The sequence below is a fragment of the Antechinus flavipes genome, chromosome 5 (assembly GCF_016432865.1).
Source record: "Antechinus flavipes isolate AdamAnt ecotype Samford, QLD, Australia chromosome 5, AdamAnt_v2, whole genome shotgun sequence".
NCBI lineage: Eukaryota > Metazoa > Chordata > Mammalia > Dasyuromorphia > Dasyuridae > Antechinus > Antechinus flavipes.
Genome location: NC_067402.1, coordinates 14,439,092 through 14,466,163, shown reverse-complemented (window position 1 = coordinate 14,466,163; position 27,072 = coordinate 14,439,092). Strand labels below are relative to the sequence as shown.

General features: G+C 49.3%; 1 protein-coding gene across 1 annotated transcript in view; it reads left to right on the top strand.

Moving 5' to 3' along the window:
* The first annotated feature begins 1,464 nt into the window (after positions 1-1,464).
* GSDME (gasdermin E) overlaps positions 1,465-27,072 on the top strand; it is a 46,054-nt gene continuing 20,446 nt past the window's right edge. The window contains exons 1-5 of the mRNA XM_051963187.1: positions 1,465-1,775; positions 7,874-8,097; positions 11,953-12,145; positions 25,282-25,453; positions 26,119-26,239. Coding sequence (XP_051819147.1) covers positions 7,887-8,097; positions 11,953-12,145; positions 25,282-25,453; positions 26,119-26,239 — 697 coding nt within the window. The 5' untranslated portion in view covers positions 1,465-1,775; positions 7,874-7,886. The remainder of the gene's footprint in view (positions 1,776-7,873; positions 8,098-11,952; positions 12,146-25,281; positions 25,454-26,118; positions 26,240-27,072) is intronic.

Sequence of the window (27,072 nt, the reverse complement as noted above, 5' to 3'; positions counted from 1 at the left end):
CATTTTTGAGGTGAATATCGGGCCGTCTTTGTTCCCTCAGTCACCTCCCTAGTTCATCCATTTATTTATGTATAGACAACCGGCTCCCCACAACAGCCCGCAGCCCGGCTCCTCCACAATCTGTTCCACCACATCTGGCCCATTAATCTTCCTAAACCATTGTTTTGATCGCATTATTCCCAGCTCGAAGCCCTCAGGCCTTCTCCTTTCCATTCGTGATCTTGTTTGATAAAGGCAGTTCCGTCGGTGTTGGAGATCTTGTTCTTCTTTTAAAATAAGTAGAATAATTCTCTCTGGGGAAGAGGTGCAGGTTTCTCGGGGACGTTTTCTTGGAGGCAGCTTTAGTATCAGTTGAAAGTAATAATCACCTCAAAACGCAGCCAGGTGATAAAAGTTCAGATCTTTTATTGTCTCTAATATAGCCCGGTTAGCTTAGAGCCCTCTGAATGTCTCCAAATCCAAGGGTTTTGTCCTTCAGCCTCTGCCTCTGCTTTCTTCTGCCTCCAGCCAGCACAGAGATGGAATGAATCTCTTGTCTCCTTCACCTGGGGCTCGGCCAGCTTTGTGGTGAGTCTTTCAGACCAGCTGGGTCTCAGTGGGGGGAGTGCAGGAGCCCAGCCACCTACCACAGTGGTGAGAGATGAAGATGAATCTGGTTGTCCACTGAACTCTCCACTCGTAGCTTTATCCTCTGAAAACTCTTCTTCCGCCACCAGCAGCCAAGTGGAAAATATTCTGGAATGAATCATTCTTCACTGACTTTTCTGAGAGAGAGGGATGATGGGTTTCCTCCCAGAGTGCTCTCTGGCCCTAAGAGCTTGAAGGGAGGTGTGAATTCCCAAAGTTACAAAGTTTACTTTGTGAATCTGGCAAACTTGTGAACTCCGATGAGTAAAGGTGCAAACACAAGCCTTGTACTAATTAGTTCTACTTAGTACCTTGTTTCAGGTTCTGGCCCAAAACATCTTCTTGTAAGATCAGATCAACAATCGATCAACTCTGATGAGTTAGCAGTTTGTCAAGATTCCAACACGTAGGGAAAAGAGTTAAGGCCGCATCTGGCCCGGTGAAACAGATGGGGAAACTGAGGCCGGGATCGGAGGCCCCGTCTCCCGACTCTTCCACGCAGCGGAGCTCGATGCATAACCCGCGTGTGGCTGGGCCCTGAGCGGCCCGTCCGCTCAGAAGGCACAAGAAAGGTAAGGGCGAACTTCTCAGGGACCCCTGTACCTCACTTTCTTCCTGCGCAAATAAGAGGCCTTGGCCCTTCCTCACGAGGCCCGGAGCTTCAAAGCCAGGACCCCTGCCCGCCCATTGCGAGCTCTCGCCACTCCCGAGCCCTTTCTTCGGTCCGCCCCGCCCCCCGCACAGCTGTGTCTCCGGCCCGTTCCAGCTGCTGGGCGGGGGCTAAGTTTCCCTCCCCGCCCCCTCCTCGGCCCGCCCATCACGCCCCTCCTCGGCCCGCCCACCACGCCCCGTTTGGGCCGCTACATAAAGGGCTGGTTCGCAGGCCACGATGTGAGCTCCAGTCCTCTTCCCACGAGTAGCCAGGATTCCAAGGGCCTGAGCCTGGGAAGAGAACCGGGGTGAAGTCGGGGGTCCCGGAGGAAGCGTCTCTTTCTTCTCCTCCTCTTCCTTCGCTTCCTCCTCTTCCTCCTTCAGGACGCCGCCGCTGTTTCTGTCCCCCCCGGGCTCCCCCGGACCAAGAAGCGGCCCTGACGCTCCCCACTGCGCTTCTGAAGGCCGCTGCGTCGGCAGCCGCTCACCTGGCCCCGGTAAGCCCCTGCGCCCCTGCCCCGACTCTCGCTCCTGCCCCTCTGGGGAGAGGGGTTCCTGTGCGAGTCGGGATGTCCCTGGGCTCCCTCGGCTCTTGCTCCACCCTCCCCTCGCCTGCCTCGAATCTGGTTGGAGGCCTCGGGAGGGAAGGGGAAAGTGGGGGAAGTCCTGCCCCTGGCTCAGGAAGTCCCGCAGCCTAGCGGGTCCCTGGGATGACTAAACTACTAGGCTGGGCCCTGGAACTGTCCCTGGGGGGAGATTGAGTCACTTGTGGAGCATCTTCCAGGCTGGGCCCTGGGTTAAACCCTTCTGGGATGTTTAAAAGAGATGGTCACGTGACAAAATATCTGTCTAGCACTTGGCCCGGTACTTGATACATAGTAGGTGCCTAATAAATGCTCCTTGGCTTCCGAGGACCTCCTCGGAGCCTTCCCTTGACTTCTATCCCCTCAGTGGGCTCTTGCCTGCTCCATCCAGGCCGGATTTGGGGGTTTGGCCCGCTTATAGCAGGCTCACTTTCGGGCCCCCAAGATGAGGCTGTTTGAGCATTTGGCTTTCTTTCTGGTTCTGAAGGAGTCACCTCTAGTCTGGGAGTCAAAGGGTGGGGTTAAGATGGGAGCTGTCGCTTCCCCTTTCGAGCCATCAGCTTCTTTGCAAATTGATGGCTTTGGTCAGTAGGGCAGTAAACATTTACCAAGCACCTACTATGTGCCAGGCAGTGTGCTAAGCTTGAGATACAAAGGGAGGCAAAAAAGTCCCTTTCCACAAGGAGCTCTCCGTCTTACAGGGTAGTCAGCGTTGTAAACAACTGTATACAGGCAAGCTCCAAGCAGGATGAACTGGAGAAGGTCAGCACAGGGCGGCTGGAGATTTAGAGGGTACAGGTGACCAATGGGTGTGTCAAAGGCAGGACTGAGTCCAGACCTCTGATTTGTCAAGTCAGAACCCCAGACTTCTTATTGTATAAGGAGGGAAACTGAGGTAGCAGAGCCCAGTGTTAATGATCAGAAAAGGAACTGAGAGTTAGAGCTCCAGATTTGCAGTCTGGATCCTGATCAGAATCTCTGTTCGGCCCGAAACCTACTGTCATCACTTCTTGGCTCCATGATCTAGAACTGAGGGTTGGTCTGGGTAGGTGAGCACCCTGTGAGTGATCTGTAGGAAAGAGGAGTTTCGAGGCCATCCAGACCCTCGCTCTCCATTTTAGAATGGAATCTCAGTTCCAGTGCTCTCTTCTTGTAGTTTGGGCTCTCTCCTTATTGGTAGAAATGTTGAGCTGAAGGACACCCCAACAAAGTTAGGGTCCCTAGGTGTCGCAGGTATGGCAAAAGAATTCGCAAACTCTGTCTCCAAGTTAAGGGGCAAAAATTTATTAATTGGATTAGCAAAGAACCTGGAGCAAAAAACCCTTATAGGAAAAGGATAGAGAGATCTGGTGTTCCATGTCACTGACAGGCTAATTTTTATTCTGTCGCTCAATATTGAATTTTACAGTTCAGAGGTGGGAATGGAAGGGTACCCCCCATTAGTCTCGGAAACCCCATTATCACAGACCAGCAGCCTGAGATCTAGCAGCCTATCTGGAATTGTGGCCCAGTAGTCTGGATGCTACTTCCACATTTCCTCTAGAAGCTGTATCCCGTCAGAGATGAACCCCTTCCAGAGAAGGAAACTGAGGCTGCCAAGATAGAAACAGCAGAACTGGAGTCCTTTGATGTCCAATTCAGGGTTTTGTGGTCAAAATCTGTGATCCTGCTGTTGCTTTTTAAACATTTCTTCCCACTTCTAAAATCATATGATCTTGTGATAGATCATACCCTTGACCTTTCTCTGAGCCTCAATTCTCCCCAGCAGGTGAGGGGGTTAGGCTAGAAGGACCCTCCTTCCAGTCTCAAGTCCTGTGATCTGCCCGGGGCTGGAGTTCCCGCCTCAGTGTCTCCAGCCTGAGACTGGACTTCCATTGAGAAGCTTCCAGGGTTCTCTTCTGTGACCCCAGGGCACTCCCAGGATCCTCCCGCTTTTGAATTCTTGTGATTCCTTCTGGTCTCCTACTGTCCTCTATGCTGTCTCCCTTCATCTCCTGCCTCTAGCTGACTTCCGGATTTCAGGAACCATTTGGTTTTTACTCTACAGTTTGTTTTATTCCGGACCAATCGAGGGCTTTTTTTTTTTTCCCCATTAAAAATGGACTGGGGTAGGGAGCTCTTCTTCAGATCCGACAGTAGAAATGTTGGAGCTAGCAGGAGGATGGGACGGTGGCTTTGGGATGCAGCTCTCCATCCACCATGTTGCCTTTGACTTGCCCTCTAGAGAACTGGAGAAGGCTTCCTGCCACCAGCTCCTAGGTCTCTAGCTAGAAGGGACCTTTAAGGCCATCCAGTCCCGATCCAGCCCAAGGCCACATAGCAAGTAAATACCAGGGCTGGGAGTTGGACCCCACGCCCTCTACCTCCAGATTTGGCTCCGAGGCTGTCCCATGCTTCTTTGCTGCTCCAGTGCACTAGCCATCGCCTACAATCCAAATGTATGGCAGATTTTAGTTTTCAAAGGGTCTTCCCCGGAACACCAATAGCAGACCTCTCTACCGAGACCTAGAGCGGTGGGTAATGGCTAAGGAGGTGAGAGACTGGGCCACGATCTGCAGAGTGGGAACGGTTCGAATTTCTTACCGCTCCCCCTCTCCCCTGTTGGTGCAAGGAAGTCCTTTTATCATTATAGAACTGTAGATTTAGAGCTGGAAATGGGGGGACTCGCGGATGTCTCTAAGTCCAAGCCCCATATTCTGTGACCTGACATTTCCTAAGCTATAAAATGAAGGGGAAGGTTGAGCTCGAGGAGTCATGGTCCTTCTGACACAAAAGCCACGGTCCCGGTCTTGTTGCTAAGAACTAGTGGATCCTGGAACAGCCCTCTCCGATTTCCTCATCGGTCAGATCAGGACCAAGAGTCCTTTCAGCTCTCGACCTTGGACAACATTTTGGTTTAGGAAGCGATTTCCTCATTGCCACCAGATGATGCATGTTGTCCTGTACATTTGGCCCCTTCCAAACTAGCATGACATAGTTGTTTTCTCCCAAAGTTGACATGGCTCCTAATTCACCTTCTTTTGATTTGGAATTATTCCCAATTATTTGGCTCTACTAACTACCCTTCCTATTTTCTGAATCAATAAACATTTATTAAGTACCCACTATATGCCAGGTACTGTGCGAAGTAACGAGCATGTACTGATTATCTATTATGTGCCATAATAGTCAGCGAGTATTTATTAAGCACCTACTGTATGCTAGACCCTTAGTGCTGGGGATACAATGATAAATTAAAATGATTCTTGCCTTAATTGAAATTATATTTTAATGGAAAGTTCTCAGGAAAGCAAAGTTAATACAGTATCAGATGTTCCCCTTTTGGTAGAAAGAAACCATGCTAAATGTACAGGAAGTTGATGTCATTTTTTTTTTACCTCTGTCTTTTGTGGTTTGTGGTTATTATTTTATAATTGAGGAATTTGAGAGAAACAGGTGAAGGGATTTACTTTAATAAGTGTCCAAAGCCAGATCATCCTGACGCCTCTGACTTGGGGTAGAGAGACCAATTAGGAAGCCCTGGAATCAGCCCAGGGATCAATCTAAGGGCCTAGACAGGAGTAGTGATTGTCTGACTACAGAAAAGGGATCAATAGAAAAGATCCAGTGCAGGCAGAAACCACAAGACTTGGCAACAGGTCTGCTCTGCGGGGTGAGAGAGAGTGAGCATGGAGCCCGGGAGGGTGGCAATGCCCTTGGCTCCATCCCGGCCAGATTCGCTGAAAGCAAATTAAACTGTTCTCAAAAGTAAAATAAAAATATTAAGAGTCTGGTTTGGACTTCCCTCCTCCTGTCTTCCTCCTTCTCCCTTCAGGGAGTCACAAAATCATTTCTCTGAACTTTGAGCTCAAACCATATTGGAGGGATAAGGGGAGAGTTGATTTTTGAATGGCAAGGCTCATTGGGCTTTTTCCAAAGCTAATTTAATCCGAGCACATTTCAATAACAGTCGGATTTGATGATTTTTTTTTCCCCTATCCTTCCTCATTTTATAAATGAGGAAACTGAGACCCAGAGAGGTCATATCATAGTCTGAATTCAGATAGTGACACGGTGGGAATTCAAGCTCTAGCTTTGTACATCATACCATGGTGTCTCCCCTCCAGGATTGGGGTGAGGGGAGGGCAGATTTTTTATAAAGGAGGTGTAAGACCTCATTTTTTACAGCTACTGAAAATGGCCTTTCAGGAATGGAAAGGACAATTAGGGACACTGGTTCCCTCAGCCTGAGGCTGTATTATTTACACTTGTTCCAAGATCCCCCGTACGATGACAAAAAAAAAAAAAAAAAAAAAAAACCAAAAGATGACTCATTTTTCAAAACCTCAAGAGACAAGGTTGTGTGGGGGAAAGGGCTTTGGGCAATTGAGAGATTCCAGTTTCCTTTGAAGAGAAAATTTCCTTTGTCAAATGAGGAAATCGCACTTCCCTTCCCCTGTGTGGTCGTGCTGTGCTTGCAACACTCTCATTTAGACTTGCTCACCTTCCTTCTGAGAAGAGAAGGGAAAGTCTTGTTCCTTCTCCCTTGCCCCCCAAGAAGCAGAGAAAAAGGTGTAGAGAGAGGAAGTTGATCAGTCAGTGACAGAATGGCCTGGAACCCAGAGTCCCAACCTAGTGGTGTTCTGGCTCGGAATTGTGGTGGCCCTCTCTGAGAACAGATCAGTACCTGCTCTAGAACTTCTGGCCCTACATGGCGTAGGGCAGGAGAAGGTTGGATGACTTGCTAATACGTGTCACAGGATGAACTTGAACACAGTACCCCGATCCCCAAATTTGTTCTCTACCAGTGATGGCACGCTGCTGCCCTTCAAGCCCCTGCATCCATACCGAAATAATGGTGTCTTCCAATGGATCACAATCTCAGAACAGGGGGGAAATCTCAGCGGTCATTTCTACTACTTCTAGGGGAATTCTGTCAGCAATTAGCAGCCCCCTCCATTTTGGAGAACTCTTTTTTTAGGAACGTTCTCCTTATGCCAAGCCTAAATATGCTTTTTTGTGCCTTCCCCTCTTAGGAACCTTATTGGTTTTGCCCTCCAGGGCCAGGCTGTTCAAGGCTGCTCCTTCTCCGTGACAGCCCTTCAAGTGCCGGGGATTTTCTTTCCTTTAAGATAAATATCCCCAAGTCCTTGGCCCGAGCCTCTTGGAGCATGGCGGCCCACCTGTCATGGTTGCCCTTTTCTCATGGGCTCCATTTTGTCAATGCCCCTTATAAGACGTGGTGCTCGGAAGTCGGAGTGAGGGGCTGCATATCCAGTGACGAGTCGGCCTTTAGAAAGAACACTAAAAACTCCAAGGACCTACTGTGTGCTGCATTCTGGGCTGGGTCCCAAGGGAGGTGCAAAGATCATCAAGAGGCTGCCTTTGGTCTCAGTGAGGGACATGTATATGTATATGCTTGTCATTTGTCAGTGGAGCAAGAGCTCCTTACTGAGCTAGAGATTTTATATGGCTGAGAAAGATGTGTGTGTGTGTGTATACACACACACACACGTGACGCACATGTACACACATGTAGCACACACATGCATACTTTAAAACATGTGTGAAATTTTCCACTGGATTTTGCACCATCTCTCTCCTCTTCCTTTCCTCTCCTTTCCCCCCCACCCTTTCCCTCTCCCTTTCTCCTCTTTTCTCCTTTTTTTTCCTCTCTCCCTCCTGAAGTCTTAATCAGAAAGTACCTTGTTCTCTCTTGGGATAATAATTCATAAGAGCCGACTCCTTCGACCATATGTGGCCGGGAAAAAGCAGTGGTACATTAGGGAGAAATAACAGTTCAATTCAGAGGAGAAAGAGTGATGAGGAAAGAGCAATTTTTTTTGATCCCTCGGTTCGCGCCCTGGCATCCATCCAGCTTGAGTGATTTTGGCAGTTTGTGTGATACCAAAGGCGGGGGAGAATGCTGTGCGGTGTGAGCTGTGGCCGGGGTAGGTTCCCCAGAGGATGCTGGGAAATTCTGCACTCTCTGTTTCTCTGTCTGCCAATGACGAGAGGGTTTCTCCTTCTAGGCGAGTCCTTGGGATGTTCGCCAAGGCCACCAGGAATTTTCTGAGAGACACTGACCCGGGAGGGGACCTGATCCCAGTGTCGAGCCTGAATGACTCGGACACGTTGCAGCTTCTGAGTCTGGTGGTGAAGAAGAAGAAGTTTTGGTGCTGGCAGAGACCCAAGTATCAGTTTTTATCAGTCACCATCAATGACATCCTGACCAAAGATCAGTTTCTGAACCCAGGTAAGGCACCTGCCGGGTGCTCCGGGCTGTTCTCCGGGTCCTTGGCCCCCAGTGCAGGGACGGGGACTCTCCTAGAGGAGAGGTCGAGGTCCAGAGGGAAGGGCTTGCTCCAGGAGCTAACGACCTCGTCCCCGTAGCATTTGGAAAGGGTGCCAGTAATGGAAAGCCCAAGAAAGGGCCTATCTCTGCTTACTCTGTGCTGGGCCCTAAGGGAGCTGCACAGAGCATGAAGGGGCTGTGTCTGATCTCAGGAAGGGAGGGGTATAAGCCATCATTGCGTAGGAAGCAAGAACCCCAACCTTGCCTCCTGAACTGGGGAGCTAACAGTGCTGGGAAGTGGATATGTGTGTGTACACATACATTGGGGGGGTTATAGATGAGAACATGTAGACAGAATTTATACAAGCACGTGACATACGATGTATAATCACATATTATGTACATATATGTACACACTTTTCTTCTTTTGTTATTTCATCTAGGGCAGGGCTTCTAAATTTTTTGTGGGTCATAGACGTTCCCTTTCTCAGAGTCATGTTTTTTAGTTCATAACATATAGGATTACCAAGGAAATCAATTCTATTGAAATAGAAGTTTGGTTTTCCCCCCCCTTAAGGAAGACTTGCCCAGGGTCACACAGTTAGGAAGTGTTAAGTGTCTGAGACTAGATTTGAACTCCTCCTGACTTCAGGGCTGGGGCTCTATCCACTGTACCACCTAGCTGCCCCTGAAATACATATTTTTAATATATGTGTATATATTTTAAAATTGGAACAAAAGGGAAAAACCATAGGAGAGAGGGGAAAAAAAAAAAAAAAACAGAAAAAGAAGTGAACATAGCATGTGTTGATTTACATTCAATCTCCATAAAAAGTTTTCTTTCTGGATAAAAGTACACACACACACACACACACACACTTATTTAATACTATGGCCCCGACTGGAAACCACTGTGGGGCCTACTTGGAAAGAAGAACTGACTTAGAAAGCCATAGGGAACAAAAGGGAAGTGAGAGGGAGGCAGGATGGCACCGTGTAATCGGGACTAGATCTGCCCTTGATAACCCCAGGGGTTCAGATCCGGCTCTGCTGCTTCCTAGGTTCCCTTGGCCCAGGAGACATCCAGGGAGGCAGTTTAGACATTGGACTCTGGATGTCGAAGGAGGTGGCTCAGCTCCCTGTTGCATGTTCCTTAGAGCCAGGATTGTGAGGCACTCTACAGAGCATGAGCGGGACCTTGTCCTGTGCCCCCAAGTGTCTTCCACCTAGTAGATCGGCTCCCGCCCCAGACTTCCTGCAGATGTATCCATCGTACTTTAAAGCAGGGGGCCCATCCATCCCTTACTTAGGTCTGGAAGGCTCCAAGTGGAGGCTGGGGAGGGATACAGTTGGAGGCTCCCTCTTTGTCCATTGAGGAAATATTACAGGTTCAGTTCCAGATCACCCGGAAAGTGAATGTTGTAATAAAGTGGGTCACGCAAATTTAGTTTCCCAGTGCGTATAAAAGTTACATTTACACTATACTGTAGCCTAGTAAGTGTGCAATAGTATCGTATGTATTAACTTAAAAATACTTTGTTGCTAAATATGCCAAACGTTGCCTGAGCCTCGGTGAGTCATGATCTCTTTGCTGGTGGATTGATCTTTTTCTGCTTGACCCCACAAGACTGAACTAAAAGAAATGGCTGGAAATTGGAGAGAACCTGATATGGAGGTTGGGTTAAAAACCATTTCCTAATGAGCTTGCCTAAGCTAGGATGGGCACTGCATGCGGAGGGACCGGGTGCCCCCTCCCTCGGAGGTCAGACGGCCCTAGTTAGAGGGGATTCTTGTTCAGTGTGGGCGGGGCTAAGTCTGAGGCGGGTCCCTCCTAGTTCTGCTAAGTGAAGATAGGGGATCTCCCCTTCCCCCTTCCCTCCCCCCCAATTGCTACAAGGGAGGCAGAGACTTCACGGGAGGAAAGGTCCTTCCACCTTAAAGAGGGCTACGGTGTCTTATGGGTCTGTTGTGGTGTTCCGGGGTGATGAGCGGCAGCGAGGACGTCCATGGTCCCAATGGTCCAGGCTGTTGGTCTTGTATCTGCCCGACAGTCAGGGCTCCCGGAGACACTCATACATCCTAGCATGTTGGAAATGGAAGGGGGTCTTAGAGAGCATTTAGTCTAGCTCCTTTGTGTTACAGTTTGGGAAACTGAGTCCCAGAGAGGGGACCTTTCCAAAATTGTGGACTGTTTCTAGTAGTTTTTTAGTTGATTCTCTAGGGTTCTGTAAGGATGCCATCATATCACAAAGAATGAGCATTTGGTTTCTTCACGACTACTCTAATTCCTTTCATCTTTTTCTCCTCTTATTGCTAAAGCTAATGCTTCTCATATAAAAATTGAATGGTGATGGTGATAGTGCGCAACCTGAGGGGACATTTTCAAAGGCTCACACCCGGAATTCTAATCCAGGTCCTTTGGCACCAAACCTGCTGCTCTGTTCACCAAGGAGACCTCAAGGGCCCCGTTTTACAGAAGAGGAAACTGAGTCATAGGGAAGTAAAGTTAGGCAGTCATTTACTAAAGGCCAGGCATGAGAAAAGACAGCCCCTATCCCAAGGAGCCCGCTGTCCAGTGGCTCTAGGATAAATTGGATGTGGCCCTAGAGACGGAGGACATGGATGCCAGAGGTGGGTCTCTCTCCACTGGGCCATCCTACCTCTTGCTAATTTCTTATGTTGCAGTGAGAGTCACAGGATCAAGAAGCTGGATGGAGGAGGGGTGGGGCTTCACAGACACCTCATCTCTGATGAAGGCTTTTGCAGATATATTTCTGCCCGATCTCGACCCAGGCAGGGAATCCCTCATCTCCACTCATCTTCGGGATAAAGTCCTGCTGAGCTTCACCCTCAGTTTGGCAAAAAGCTGTGCCCCTCACCCTGGGCCAACATCACTCCCCGGGCTCCCAGCCCTGTGTTTTGAGGACCTTCCCCCCACATCTGGAGACCCCTCTGCCCCCCACATCTGGAGACCCCTCTGCCCCCCACATGCGGAGACCCCTCTGCCCCCCGCCTCCCTCTCTGGGTCTCGTCCTGCCCTCTCATTCTCTGAGGGAGGATCTCCGTTATCTCAGGATTATCAAGCTGGATCAGACTGTCTGAAGATGTTCTTGGGACAAAGTCACTTAGGGAGGAGCAGGGGCGGGGTAGGATCTGTGCGGAGGGTGCTCTTTCACCAAAGATGGCGGTGGTTGTTCATGTCTAGCTCTTCATCATCCCTCTGGAATTTTCTGGGCAGAGATAGTGGAGGAGTTGGCCATTTCCTTCTGCAGCTCATTGTACGGATGAGGAAACTGAGGCAGACAGGGTGAGGTGACTTGCCTAGGAGGTCAGTAAGTGACTGAGACTGTATTTAAACTCAGATCCTTCTAACTCTAGGCCCAGTGTTCCATCCACTGAGCCACCTAGCCGTACATGTAATCAAAGGATCTGGATTCAAATCCCAACTTGGCCCCTTTCTAGCCATCTCTTCTTAGGCAAATTCCTTCCCTGCTTTGGGCCTCAGTTTTCCTTTCTGTAAAATGGTCTAAATCATTTAAGTGGCAAGGCCAAGTGATCAGAACCAGGGGTGTCCTATCGATAGCCTCCCCCGTTACTCCCCAATAATCCTGGTGTCCATTTGTCCATCGGGGCGGGTGAAGGGAGAACTGCCCCAACACCAACAGACAGGCGTAGCTTTGAATCCAGCCTTGAGCTTTTCCAAAGCTCTTCCTGCCTTTGGAAGAAGGGAGCCAGTTTTTAGAATGTCCTTTGGCACCCAGGGCACGCTTCCTCCCACCTTCGCCTGAGCTCTGGTCGTCCTTTGCTTCCTTCCAGTTGTGGTCGAGTCGGACTTTGTGACGTACGAAGGCAAGTTTGAAGATGTCGTGAAGGGCACGGTGGGGACCGCGCTGGGGAGGCTCACCCTGAACGCCGGAGGCTCGGGCTTGGTGGAGAGCCAGTCCTCCTTTGGGACGCTGCGCAAGCAGGAGGTGGACCTGCAGCAGCTCATCAGGGAGGCCGTGGAGAGGTGGGTAAGGAGAGCCCCTGCCGTCTGGCTGGGCGTCCCCAAATCCTGCGTCTGGGGGGATATTTCCTGGCTCGGTTTCCTCTTCTGTCAGTCGCGCTCGTGGGCTGAGAGGATGGCAGCCGAAGTCCCTGCCGTGCCAGGTCTGCGTTCGCCTAAAGGAAACAATTTGGGAACTGCTGCAATCTAAGAGCATTCATTTTGATTGTTTTGCCTACACTGCAGAATCTCGGGGTTGGGACCTTCACTCTTTATCAGAATAGGACTTTTCTCTCTTGTGTGGCCACTCATTCAGCCTTTGATTGGAGATAGGGGATGGGGAGCTCACTACCTGTTGAAGTAGTCTGTGCTCCCTCTGCCCTTGGTCATCCAGGACACATTGAATCCCACTTCCCCGGGACTTACTCAATGTGTCAGTTCTTGTGTGTGTCCTTTGAGACTTCTAAATGCCCAAGGATAAATCTGAACCCAACAGCAGGGCTGGAGTGCTCCAACCTGTCCACTTGGCAGCTGGTTGTGCTGGACGGTCTGATAGGGTCGAGCATAAGAGAGATGCATTGGGGTTCTAGCCTTCCATGAGCATGATATAATTGGGTAGAGAGCTGAATCCCCCACTGGCACTTGGGAAAGCTCTGGGTGACATTCTAGTTTGAACAGGAGGATCTGTATCTCCATGTGGAGCTGAGCTGAGGAAGAAGGGGGAACTTTATGGAAACTGGAAGTGGAAATTTGAACAGTTCCTTTCTCATGTTTTAAGGTAGGGAGAACAAAAGGCATCTTTTTATTATTATTTTTTTTGATAATATAGTTATTAACTATAGTCTTACTAATAACAATATATTATAAGGATATATTATCATTAATGATAATTTTCAACATTCATCCTTACGAAACCTTGTGTTCCAAATTTTTTCTCTTTCCCTTTTCCACACCTCCTTCCCTAGACAGCAAGTAATCCAATATATGGTAAACATGTGCAATTCCATACGTATTTCCACAGTTATCATACTGGACATGAAAAATCGGAACAAAAAGGGAAAACAAATGAGAAAGTATTTTCACTTTTTTGTTGTTGTTCTTGTTTTCTATGTTGTGATCTACTCTCAATCCCCATAATCCTCTCTCTGGGTGCAAAGGGCTCTCTCCATCCCAACTCTGTTGAAATTGCCTTAAATCACCTCATCATTGAAAAGAGCTGCGTCCATCACAGTTGATCCTCACATAATCTTATTGTTGTGTACCATGTCCTCCTGGTTCCGATCACGTCACTCAGCAGCAACTCATTTAAGTCTCTTCAGGCCTTTCTGAAATCATCCCGCTGATCATTTAGAAGGCATCTTTTTAGCGTCACAACACGGTTGTAAAAAATCAGTAAAATGAGATATTTAGCTTGGGTGATTTCTGAGATTCCTGCCCGCCTAGGGAGAATCGCTTAACCCCTCAGGACTTGGTTTTCCCATCTGTAAAATGAGGGATTCTTGAATGAGTACCAGAAGTCTCTTCTGACAGGATCCCATGATCCCATGATGATGGGGGAGGGGAGGGTGATATAGAGAAGAGTCTCTAAAGCCTTATCTTCAAAATAATAGCGTGTATATGTGTGTGTATATAAAGGTGGATACCTTTAGTGTTTACATAATGCTTGACGTACATTATCTCATTTAAGAATGAGTTTCAGGGATGGGAAAATGAAAACAAATGTCGGACGGCCCATTTGTTTGTGCTTATGTTAGGCGACTGAAACCAATGGCCAATGAGGCGACGGCCTCCCATCTGCAGGGTGGAGATGGTACAGAGCAGGGCTTGCCTCATTTCATGATGGGCAATAAATGCCTGCCTTCCCTCACCGCCAGCTGCGGTCATTCGGCTTCTGAAGCATCCGTGGAGTTTGGAAAGCTAGCCCTGATCCAAGGCTGCCCTTGAGGCACCCTTGACGCAGGTAATTAGTAACGTTTAAGTACAGCCTGTTCCCAAGGGTTATTTTCCCCAGACTTTTTTTATCCCAGGTAATTTAGATAAGACATTGTCCTCAAAATGTTCATTGTAATGCTGAGCTGAACCAACTGCCATTGCCCTCGTGTTTTCCATCTGTGAAATGGGATCGGAGAGAAATAGCACTTGTATTGCCCACTCCCAGAGCCATTGGGAGGAACGGGCTTCGTCGGCCCGGAGGCACTCCAGAAGTGGGAGCTGGTAGGGTGGAGCCCCGTCTAGATGAAGGGTCTTGGCGATTTGTTTGGCCATCCCCCAGTTGATGGGCATCTCCACAACTTTCATTTCTTTGCCACCACAAAGAAAGCTGCCATAAATCCTTAAACAGATGTAGATTCTTTTCCATTTTCCCTCCTTATCTTGGGAAACAGACCCAGGAGTAGTAAAGGGACAGTTTAATAATTCTTTGGACATAATTCTAAAGCTCTCTCCAAAATGGATCAGATCATGGATTCACCACGAATGAGTGAAGGTCCTAATTTTTCCACATCCCCTCAACATTTATCACTTTCCCCTTCTTTCATTTTAACCAATTAGGTTATACAATGATATCTCAAGGTTGTTTTTATTTGTATTTCTCTAATCAATAGTGATTTAGAGCATTATGAATATAAATTATTTTGTTTTCTTCATTGGAAAACTGCCCGTTCTTGTCAATTGGGAAATGCCTCGTGTTCTTATAGATTTGGCAAACTTCATTATATACTTGGGAAATGAGACCATTATCTGAGGAACTGCCTATAAAATATCTTCCCCAATTTCTGCTTTCCTTTTGATTTTGGCTACTTTTGTTTTATTTCTTCAGAATCTTTTTAATTTAATGTAATCAAAATGATCCATTTGGCATCTCACAAAACTCTCTCTTGTTCATAAATTGTTTACCTATCCATAAAGTAACATTCCATGTTCTTCAAATTTTCTTGTAATATCTCCCTTGATATCTAGGTTTTGTAGTCATTTTGACTCACCTTGATAAATGGTGTAAAATATTGATCTATGCTCAGTTTTTGCCAGACTGCTTTCCAGCTTTCCTGATAATTTTGACCCAATAATGAATTCTTATCCCCAAATAGAAGTCTTTACACTTGTCAAACACTGGATAACTAGATTCTTTTGCTATTGAGCCTATGTTCCTCATCTGCCTTACTAATTTTTTAAGCCAGTTCCAGATGGTTTTGATCATTACTACTTTATAATATCAATTGAGAGATCTGGTACTGCTAAACCTCTTTTTTTTTTTTTTTTAATAACATTCCCTCCCCCCCATTAGTTCCTTTGATATTCTTGACCTTTTGTTCTTTCACTGAATTTTATTATTTTTCTAGCCATAAAATAATTTTTAATAGTTTAATTGAGCATGGCATTGAATATTTAGATTAATTTTGGCAAAATGATCATCTTTGTTATATTGGCCCTGCCTACCTCACGAACAATTATTTCTTCATTTATTTAAATCTGATTTTATTGTATACAAAGTTTTTTTTTGTTGTTGTTGGATTTTTTAATGGTTTTGTTCATATAGATCATATAGATATATATGATCGTATAGATCTAAAAAAAAAAGAAAAAAGGCATTATCCGCTCTAGTTGACAGAGTTATTCTTAAAGACCCCTAGAACTATTTTTCTTTTGTTCATATAAGTGAAGTTTCCAGATAACTGAAGCATCTTTCTTTCATGTGCCATCAGTTGGCCAATAAATTCTATTAAGTACCTAGTATATGCTAGGTATGATCCCTATTTTCAGTGAGTTTACATTCTAACGAAGAAGACAAGTTCATATAAAAGTACGTGCAGCATGAAAATATAATTACCAAATACATATAAACTCAGGAATATGAATAGCTGGAGGGATAAGAAAGAGCTTGATGCAGAAGACAGTTTAAGTTATATTTTAAAGGAGAAGGGAAGGTAACCAGGGAGTATGTTCCAAACATGCAAACGCATAGAAGTGGGAAATGGGCTAGATGGAAGACTGGATTTGTACTATTTTTGGCAGAAGCCTTTTCTCTGATCTTGTCTTGCTTGTTAAGTAGTTGGTGTTGGGCATAACTTAATCTTTTTTGGTAACTCAGGAAATGAGGGAGTTAACTGAGATTTCTATAGTGTTTCAAAGAAGGTAAAACTCCTTTTTTAGCTTTTTGTTTTCAAAATAGATGTATCGATAGTTTTCAACATTGACTCTTTTTTATTGAACGTTTTTATTTTCAAAACATATGCATGGGTAATTTTTCAACACTGACCCTTGCAAAGCCTTGTGTTACAAATTTTTTCTCCCTTCCTTTCCCCCACCCCCTCCCTTAGACAACAAGTAATCCAATATATATTAAACAGCTTTATCTTTATCTCTTTATCTGCTCTTTCACCCACTCTGTAAGGTAGGGACTCCAGGGAGTAGCGCTCCCAATTTACATATAATGCCTAGAAAGGTGAGGTTATTTGCCCACCCAAGGTCACACAGCTAACAGATCTCGGAGTTGAGAATTGAATCCTTCCTTGCTTTGGATGCTACTGTCGATTGTGCACGATTCTAGGCTGGCCCTCCATGTGGCCCTTCTCTAAGCTCCGGTGAGCCTGGGAGCTGGACACCCAAGCTTTAAATGAGTAACTTGCTCCGTGATCCCTGACAAGTCTCTTGAGTTTCTCCAACACCTGGAAAATGGGTCTGAATGTATCAAATCTATTAATTACAAAATCTGCCTATGAAGTTTACATCCAGACTGGGAAATAGAATTTTCCCCCATCAGCAGCTTGTCCTTCTGTAACCCTGGCTTGCTAATTTTGTCTGAAAATTGGATAAAGAATAATTGTTTCTGCCATTTCCCATCATTCAGCATTTTTGAGGGGAGTCTATGAAGTGGAATATATTTCCCTTCACTGCCATCTAAGTATTTCTGACCCTCCTTGTTCTCTGTTCTCCCATCACTCCCTTCCGTTTTACACCTTATCTCTGACACTTGCGGCACCTGGAGCTTGGGCCTTCTTCCTTCTGTAGAATTGGGGGGTTGAACTAAAGAGCATCTATGGTTCCCTCCAGCTCTTAAACGTAGGATTCCCACGTTAACTCCAATTTGAAAAGCTTTTGAGTTTAGAGGACTTTTCTCAGGAAGACCCTGACTGGGAAGCAGTATTGAGCCAGTAGGGAAGAAAAGCAAAGAACACTGGAGACCGAGAAGGGACCAGAACTTTTTTTAAAAATTAGATTTTTAAAAAATTTAAAAATTTCCCCCCCTTTTGATCTGATTTTTCTTGTACAACATGATAATTGTGCAAATATGTTTAGAAGATTTGCACGTGTTTAAGCTGTATTTGATCGCTCGCTGTCTAGGGAAGGGGGTAGGAGGAAGGGAGTGAAATAAATTTGGAACACGGGGTTCTGCAAGGGTGAAGATTAAAAACTATATTTGTGTGTATTTTGAAAATAAAAAAGCCATTATGAAAAATTCAACATTTCTTTGTTTCTCCCTCTCTCCTCTACTGGGGGAAAAAGATAAACGCGAGTCTTCTGGCAATCTGTGTAGTGAAACTAAGCGAATTAGATGCCACGTACGGAAGCGAAAGCTTCATTTGCTGTAGTGACTTTGCCTGGTGGGGACGGGGTATGTGCTTCCTCGCTGGATTTCTGGGCTCTCACCAGACCGTTGGGCCTGCCCGTGAGTCCGCCCGAGGCCCGGCGGCTCCGTGAGTGGAGAGGGCCCTGGGTCTGCAAGTGGATGGACCCGAGTTGGAATGCAGCCTCAGACTCCTCCTGGGCAAGTCCCAGAGCCTCCCTTTTCTCGCCACTAGTGCTTGTCTCTCTCTCAGTACGGCTGGGAGGAAAGCACTTGGCCAGTGAGAGTTGAGTGGGGGCTTTGTCTCGGGCCTTCCACGCCCTGCCTATAAGATGTCACTGACTGTGGTCAGTGCGTGGCCGCGAGGTCACCGAGCATCACGTGCTGTGCCCTCGTGCGCCGTGTTTACCCCGGGCCTGGGCCTCGGTTTCCTTTGCTTTATTGCCTTCCCCTGCTGCAGCATCTCATAAACCCGGCCTGAGTGACTCCAGGGAAAAGGCTGGAAGTCCACACTTGCCAAGTGCTTTTCCTCCGCCCTCCCGGGGCCATTGTGTGCCAAGGAGATAAGCTCCCGCCGCCTGGGCGGGGTGCCAGGAGAAGCCGTCCCAGCCCGGGAGAGGCCGAGCCTAATGTGGCTAATAGAGAGTAAGGGATCTTCCGGGGGGCTTTGCGTGTCTCTGGCACTGATCCCACCGCAGTCGGGTCAGAGGCGGAGAGAGGGGACTTTCCCCTTCACTGGGAAGGCTGAATCCCAGCCTGAATCGCCTCCCTTGAGATGGTCCTGGGGGTCAGCACTCCAGCCTTCCGGCCTGCCGCAATCCCGCGGTGAGCCTGACCTCGTTTGCAGACCCCCGCAGAGCAAGGACCCCTCCCCCCCAAAGGTGCCCGCAGCGGCCCCCGTCCGGCCTTTCTGAAGTTGTTCCTCCTTCGGCCCCACTCATCTCCCTCCTCAGGCCCCGGCTGCTGTGGAGCTCCGTCCCAAGCTCCTCTGAACCAAAGGTCCCTGGATTTACAGACAGAGGGCAGCCCAGAAAGAAGAACCAAAGCTCTTTTTAAAAAATTTTTTTGCTCAGTCATGTCAGTCACATCCAGCTCTCTGTGCCCATTTTGGGTTTTCTTGACAAAGATAGTGAGTGGTTTGATATTTCCTTTTCCAGCTTATTTCACAGATGGGGAAACTGAGGGCAAAAAGGTCCCAGAGCTGCCAAGTGTCTGAGGCTGGATTTGAACTCGGGCCTGCAGGCTCAGTGTTCTCTGCTCTATGGCGCCACCTAGCCGCCCCGGCTGAATTTTTAAGTAGCCGTTTCAGTATCAGTCGCTTGTTTGACTCACACTGTGAATGTCCGGGAGTCCCGGGCGCCGTCCGGTCACATCCGGCCCCAGAGGCCCTGAGCTTTCTCATCATCCTCAGTAGTGAGGGCGGCTTTATTTTCTGACCCTCCCTGATAACGCACAAGGGTGAGGTTTTTGGCCCCCATGATGCCTTGTGGCTTTCTGCTGCAGACACAGATTTAGAAGCTTCCCCATCCAGCCTCCTCTTTACCCAGAAGCTGCAATGGGTCCATAGACCCCCCGGGAGCCGAGAGGCCCCTTGTGTTACAGATGGGGAAACCGAGGTGGGAGAGACCAAGGAACTTGCCCAGGGCCCCCGGGGACAACGGCAAAGCCCCCCAGCCTCGCCCGTGCTACTCGTCCCGTCTCCCCACCTTTTCCCAGAACTGCCGGCCACCTTAGTGCTGTTCACTCCAACTCCGCCCTTCATTTGCTATCTCTTAAGTAGCCCCCAGCCTTGGGTCCCCCAGCCCCCTGCTCTTTCACCTTTCACCCCCTGACCCCTAGGGTTTTCCTGGATCTTAGGTCACCTTTATGTTTGTCCCCAACCCCAGCCCCCTGCTCTTTCACCTTTCACCCCCTGACCCCTAGGGTTTTCCTGGATCTTAGGTCACCTTTATGTTTGTTCTCCTTGCTGAAGAAGAGTCGGCCCTTTGCCCTCGGCCTCCTGGCTGACTAAGGGAGGCTGGCTATTTATTTACCGCGGGAGATAAATGGTGACCGCCCTGCCGGCACGCTCCCGGGGGCCTGGGGCATTGACACGGGCGGAGCGCCCCCTCCCCGATTTATGAAGCGGTGTCTGAGTCATCCCCCCTGCCAGGCCCGTCCCCACCCCCACCCGGCCTGAGGGACGCAGCCCCTGCTGGGCCAGGGGAGGCCGGAGGGGAGTCGGTGTTTGGGGGAGAATCGTTTCACAAACACATACTTTGCCAGCTTAGGTTGGGGAGTCCCTGGGCTCCCTCCAGGGTGGATGGGGGGGCAAAGATTCCCCTGTTGTGTTGGGGCAGAATGAGGAGCCGTGGGTGGGAGCTGCTGAGCTGTTGGTAGCCATTAAAGCCATCCCAGAGTTCCCTGGGCCTTGGCAGGGAGGGATTGCCTCAGGCCAAAGGCAGCGGCCATGGGTCATCCCATGGCCAGGGAGGAAGCCGCGGAAGGCCCCATGAATCCCAGCTCAGGAGTCTCCCGCTGGGAGACCTTAAGCAAGTCCTTTTATTTCAGGAAGCTCGGGTTTCCTCAACTCTAAAAAAGAGGAGGGGGCTGCACTGGGGAATCCTGGGAGCTGCTGTAGGCGCTGGGCGGGAGGGGGGCCAGACTGGGCGGGTGCACTGAGCCTGGGTTTTATCCTGTGAGCCGTGGGGAAGCCTTCAAGGGTCATGAGCAGGGTCAGTAAAGGGATTGGGGGGGGGGGCAGACCGATGTGGCCAGCCGCCCCCACTGCAGGAAACCAAGGCAGGGAAAGGTTAACTGGCAAGCGGTAGCTAATGTCAAGGTGGGGTTCGAACCCGACTATTCCTGACCCCCAAGCCCTGCATCAGATCACTCCATGATGTCCATGAGAATGGACTGGAGCTTTGAAAAGGCGCTGGATTTGGAGTGGGGGCTCCTGAATTGAAGGGCCAGACCTGCCAGTTACTATTTGTCTGACTGTGAAACTCGGTTTTCTCATATGTGAAATGGGGGCAATGATGGTCCCTCCCCACAAAGTTGTGAGGATGAGCTGAGATAGATGCTATGGGCACTTAGCACACAGTAGGCGCTACATAAATGTTGCTTATTATCATCTGTATAATGGGGGGGCGGGACTGGATGCTTCAAAGTCTTCTTGGCAGGCAGAAGGAGCATCCCCTCAGGAGAAGCCGGGTGGTCTGGTGGGTAAAGGCTGGGGCCGGAAGACCAGAGGTCAAGCTCCAGAAACTTCCTGTGTGCCCGGGCAAGCCGTTCGCCGTGTGGCCTCGGTCCCCCCTCTGTAAAAGGGGAGGGTTTGGGCTCCAGCCTGACGAGAACTCGCCAAGGGTTGGCTCGGAGCCCATGACCCTTCTGGCTAAGCAGCCGAGAGGGTGTGGGGGTCACCATCTTCCCCCCAAGGACTGTGGGGAGAGAGGATCCATCCCACATTTGTCCATCCTTCAGAACCTCCAAAAGATGGCAGCACCATCCTGGGGAACGGGGCTCAACTCGCCTGCTCGGGAAGCGGGGACGCTGCCAGGGCGCTCTGGCAGGGCCCCCGGCAGCCACGTGCCCCCGGCCCCATTGAGAGCCGGGAAATGAGCCCTCCTGGGGATCTGCTCTTCCTCCGCATCCGAATGCTTTCACTCCCGGTCCATCCCGCTGCCACAGCCCCGAGGGGCTCAGGAAAGACTAAGTGGGCCCGCGTTGGCTTGGGGAGTGGCCTGTTTTCCCTGCTGCTAATCACTGCTCAGCCACAAAGTGATCTCTTCTGGGCTTCTTGGACTCCAGGGCTGAGCTTGTAAATCCCCCAGTGACCCAAGGTGAAGGGAGGCTGCATGCTGGGCCAGCTGCCGCTCCTCCCCAGCTTTTCTGCCTCTCTGGGTCAGGGCGTAGGGAGCCTGGGGAACAGGGCTGGGCGCGGCTCATGGGCCCAGAAGTGAGAGGGACCTTAAAAGTCTGGCCCGCCACCTCACAAATGAGGAAATTGTGCCCTTGTCCAGGGAGGCCCAGGTACACAAGTCGGGTGATCTCCCCAATATCATGTAGTGAGCGGCAGGACCAGGATGAGAACCCAGAAGCTCTCCTTCCTAAAAGCATTTTTGGACACTTGAGGTACGCTGGGTTTTGGGTTGTTCTTGAATAGGTCCAAATCAGCTCAAAGGTTTTTGGTAGGTTTTTTTTTTTTTTTCCTGAGACAATTGGGGTTAAGTGACTTGCCCAGAGTCACACAGCTAGGAAGTGTTAAGTGTCTGAGGTCAGATTTGAACTCGGGTCCTCCTGACTTCAGGGCTCTTGCTCTATTCACTGCGCCACCCAGCTGTCCCCTTGGTAGCTTCTTTTTAGGGCACATAGAGTTGAAATGAGCTCCAATGAACGGCATCTCTTCTAAATTTCAAGAGAGAGTCTACCATTATTTTGTTCTCTCCTGGGGGGATTAGAAGAAAATAAGTCTGTAAAGTGACCGATTGAGGGGATAGAAGCCGAAGGATGAGCCAAAAGATGAAATCAGCTGTGACGGAGGCGGGGAGCAGGGGAAACCTGAATCCAGTGAAGGGAAGGTTTGCAAAGAACTGATACATTTGGTTTGGATTTTGGCTTATTATTGCATCCTTATGTTTTCAAATCACTTTTGTTTTCAAATAAATATATATATATATATATAATATTCATATGTTTATAATATATATATATTTGAAAGCAAAGGTGATTTGAAAACATAAGAATATATATATATATATATATATATATATATATATATATATATATATCCTTTCCCAATCCCTTCCCAGAAAAGCATCTCTTGTAACTCAAAGTAAAAAAAAAAAAAAAGTTGGCAAAATCACCCAAGTGTAGACGTATCCACAGTATTTCACCTCAGTAGCCCTCCATCTTTGTAAAGAAGGGACAAAGATGTATGTTTTTGCAACTTTATTATTTTTTTAATGACCATTTTGTTTTACTTTTTTTTTTTCAACTAACAAATATAATTTACTCTCCCTCTCCTCTCTGCCAACTAAAAACAAACACAGCCCTCCTAATAAATGTGGCCAGCCCAGCGGAACACGGGTCCAGGTCGGCCTCGTCCAAAAACATACATGTCCGCACCATGACTCCATCGTCGCATGTGAGGGTCCTTCATTGTCTGTCCTCTGGTACACCATGTAGTTCACAGCTTTACTTTCTTTTTTTGGCGGTTCTATCCCTTTACATTGTTGTTGTCATTGTGTAAGGAGCAGCACTAGGTGGCACTGCAGTGAGTAGGGCCCTGGGCCTGAAGTCAGGAAGATGTGACTTAATTGTGGTCTTAGAGGCCTACTAGCCATGTGATCCTGGACAAGTCACTTAACCCCTGTTAGCCTCACTTTATCCCCTGTGAAATGGGGACACGCCAGAGAAGGAAACATCAATCCACTCCGGTATCTTTGCCAAGAAAACCGCAAACCTCTCTGAGACTCAGACGTGGCCGAATGAGCCGTGTACGTGTTTTCCTGGCCCTGCTTTCTTCCTTCCACGTCTGTCTCTCTAGATCTTCCCAGGCTTCTCTGAATTCTCCAGGGTTACAGTTTCTTACAGGAAGGTAATGTTCCATGACCCTCCTGTGTTGTGAGTTAGTTGGGTACGTGGGTATATTTATTGATGTGCCTCCTTACTCACAGTTGGCCAGTCTCTGCTGGTAAGGCTGAATCTATCCTTGCTGGGTTGGGAAGGACCCTGAGGACAAGGGCGATTTCTTGTTTTTGCCTCTGTGTCTCAGAGACATCCAGTAGGTGTCTAATAAATGCTTATTAACTTGGATGGTAGTTTGAGGAGCTGTCCACATCAGTCTCTTTAATGCAGATACGGTTGTTTTAGCTCCTTTCTGTCAACTTTTCCAGTGTCCATTCCCCACAGAACCTGAGTACAGACCCGCCAAATGGGCTAACTCACCCGTGCCTCAAGTCCTAACTGGCATCAATGCAAATGGCTTTTTAAAAAATCCTTATCACAATTAACCGTTTCTGGGGCTTGACAAAATATTTTTTTAAAATTTTTTATTTAAATATTTAAAATATCGGGGCAGCTGGGTAGTGGAGTAGATAGAGCACCAGCCTCAAAGTCAGGAGGACCTGAGTTCAAATCTGGCCTCAGATACTTACCACTTCCTGGCTGTGTGATCAGGGACAAGTCACTTAACCCCAACTGCCTCAGCAAAAACAAAAATCGTTTTTAAAAGGAGCTATATTCTCGCCGTTCTTTGAAAGCAGGTTTCTTCCCTTAGTTTTCAAGTGTCTTGTGTATTAATGATAGCCAGGTTCCATTGCTGCTTTTCATTTATGGGACTGTGATTTTTTAATGAAATTTGACCATTTCAGCTTTGTTTCTGGGGTGATAAGAACGGCGAGTTGTTTGGAGTGGCTGGAAGTCTCATGGCTAAGCACCTACTGTGTACACTGGCTCCAAAGTCAAAAATGAGTCGGTGCCTTCATTGGTCGGCCAGCTTGTGCTTGACCACCACTGATGGAAGTGGAGCGTGGGAGACCTCCGTCTCCCAGGGCTGCCCGTGCCCCCAGTCTCGTGGTTAGGAATCGGAGAAACAAGCCCCAGTTGTGGCCTTTGGTCCTTCCTTCTGGGACCAGATGGAACAAAACTAATCTCTCTTCCACTTGGTATCTCTTGAGATATTTGAGGAGCACCACCATGATGTCCTCATTGTTTGCTCTCCCATTAAAAGTTCATATTAAAAATCCCCGCTTCTGAAGGGATCCTCCCATGGCACGAGATCCCGTCTTTTCGCCGCTCTGGTTGCCTTCCCCTAGACCCTCCGGTTTGTCAGGCTCCTTCCTCAAACGCGGCTCCCACGGTCGGACCTCTCTCTGGCTGTGGCCCGACTCGGTCAGTGTCCAGGGGGCCTGTCGCCTCCCCCTTCCTGGAAGCTCGGTCTCTTTAGCTTGAAATCTCCTCAGAGAAGCCGAGCATTCCACCCGGAGTTGCGGGATGACCTTGGGCAGATGCTCTTCTGGCTCCAGCTCTCCATTTCTTCACCTCATTGACTTGGGTCCTTGACGTCCCTTAGGAGAGCCCATAGCCCTGATCGCTTCCCCTCAGTTTGTCCTGAATGCGCCTGCCTTCCCCATTCGCCGGAGGATGGCTCTGCTGCCGTCCCTGGCCTTCTGTTCTCTAGACCGAAGTAGGTGGGAGTTTGGGAACTTGGCCGGGCCCGGGGTCCGACTCCCAGCGGGGCTGCTGGGATGGATGATGGGCTGTTTGAAGACCAGCTGGTGGTCCTCTGCCCGCCTCCTGTTTGCTTCCCTGATGGCCCGAGCCACGCTGTGTGTAATGGGATCCCGAGACCCCTCCCAGCCCCACTCGCACCATAGGGTGGGGAGCGAGATGCGCTGCGGCCGTCCTTCTCTGGCCTCGGAGCTCTGAATCGGCCGCACTGAATCGTGGTTCATCTTGTTTCAAGCAGATGGCCTCCCACAGAACCGCGAGTCAAACTGTGGCCATCGTGGGCTCCCTCCCAAGCCCCTTGCTCCATCGGGAGCGGGAGGAGGTTCACGAGGCCGTTAGGCCCCGGGGAGGCTCCGGGACACTCACGCTCGATGCTCTTTTCCAGGACGATCAATCTGCAGAGCCCCGTGCTGCAGCAGGTCCTGGAGCACAAGAACGAGGTCCTGTGTGTCGTGACGCAGAAGATCGTGACCACTCAGAAGTGTGTGATCTCCGAGCACATCCAGATAGAGGAGAAGTGCGGCGGCGTGCTGGGGCTCAGGACCAAGAGGGTGGAGGTGACGCCTCGGTCAGAGCGGGCGGGGGGAGGCGGAGGCGTGAGGGGCTCGGGGCCCAGTGCCATCAGCAGCCTGGCTGTCCTCGGGCCTGGGGGTCTGGGGGCCTGGCCCGGAGGAAGGAGAAGGAGCCCGTGGGGTCATCTGGGTCAGCCCCATGATGCTGTGCGCATGCAGTACCCGCTCACACGCGCACTCTCTCACATACACGCTCACACTCACTCATCCACACACATTTTCACTCTAATTCCCAATGCACTCTCACTCTCACCCCCACACTCAGTCCCTCACTCTCACAATCCCTTTCACTCCCATACATATATATTCTTTTATTCCCACACTCGCCCCTTCACTTCCTCTCACTCTCACATTTGCTTCCACAAGCACAACCTCCTCTTCCTCCTCCCCTTCCCCCTTCCCTCTTCTTCCTCCCCCTCCCCCCAAAGCTCCTTCCTGGCATTCTCGAGGATGTTTCCATAAACCTCCCCAAGGGGCCGGAGCCGCCCCGTGCCATCTCATCCTCTGGGGGCCGTAGGCGCAGCTCTGTTTTCCCGTGAGTGTGGAAATCTCCTTTTGGGCGCCAGCGGGACTGGTGGTGGGGGGTTAATGAACTTGGGGCCGAGGAGGAAGAAAGCCCCTCACGGCCTGCACGCCCCCTCCCCCCTCAGGTTTCTGTGAGCGAAGATGGGAATGTGACCCGAGATTCCAACGTGGTCCTTGAGATCCCCACAGCCACCCCCATTGCCTTCAGGGTCCTGGAGCTCTACGTCAAGGAAGATGGGCAGTTTGGTGAGTGCCCCCCGTAACCCCGGGTGGTTTGGCGAGTGCCCCCAGTGCATTCTCACACCCACCTCTTGACCCCACCTGGAGTTTCCTTGGCAGAGATCCTGGAGGGGTTCACCTTTCCTTCTCTAGCTCATTTTACCGAAGAGGAAACTGAGGCAGGCAGGCTGACGTGACTCAGCCAGGGTCACACAGCTGGAAGGCGTCTGAGGCCGCATTTGAACTCGGGGAGATGAGTCTTCCTGACTTCCTGACTGGGCGCTGTGGCATCCCCAGCTCCCTTTGGAAACGTACAGCATACGCTCAGGCAAAAAAGTAAAAAGGAGTATTTATTGGGTGTCATGGTGCTAGACTAAATCAGGAAGGCCCTAGTTACAATTTAGCCCAAGACACTAGCTGTGTGACCCCGGGCAAGCCACTTAGCCCTGCTCGCCTCAGCTTTGCTTAGAAAATGGGCACAAACAGCATGTGCTCTCTTGGGCTGTTGAAAGAAATGGTGTTTCAGGTGTTTGGCAAACCTTACACTCTGATGGAGCTGTTGCCATGACAACAGATGTGTAACACTGTGCTAAGTGCTGGGGACACAAATACTGAGAGACGTGTCCCGCCCTCGAGGAGCTGGCCGTGGGAATGGGCAGGGATTGGGAGGAGAACGGGGGCTTTAAAGACCAGGAATAGTCTGAGTTGCTTTGATTTGTGTTCCTCGAGCAAGAGAAGGAAAGTGGGAGTGGGGGGGGAGGGACTCCCAGCAAGCTGGTGGACTGCCCCGGCTCGGTGGGGGGAAGTAGATTACCCGAGGAACAAGAGAACATTTATGAGTCTGAAGATCTGAAAAGGGT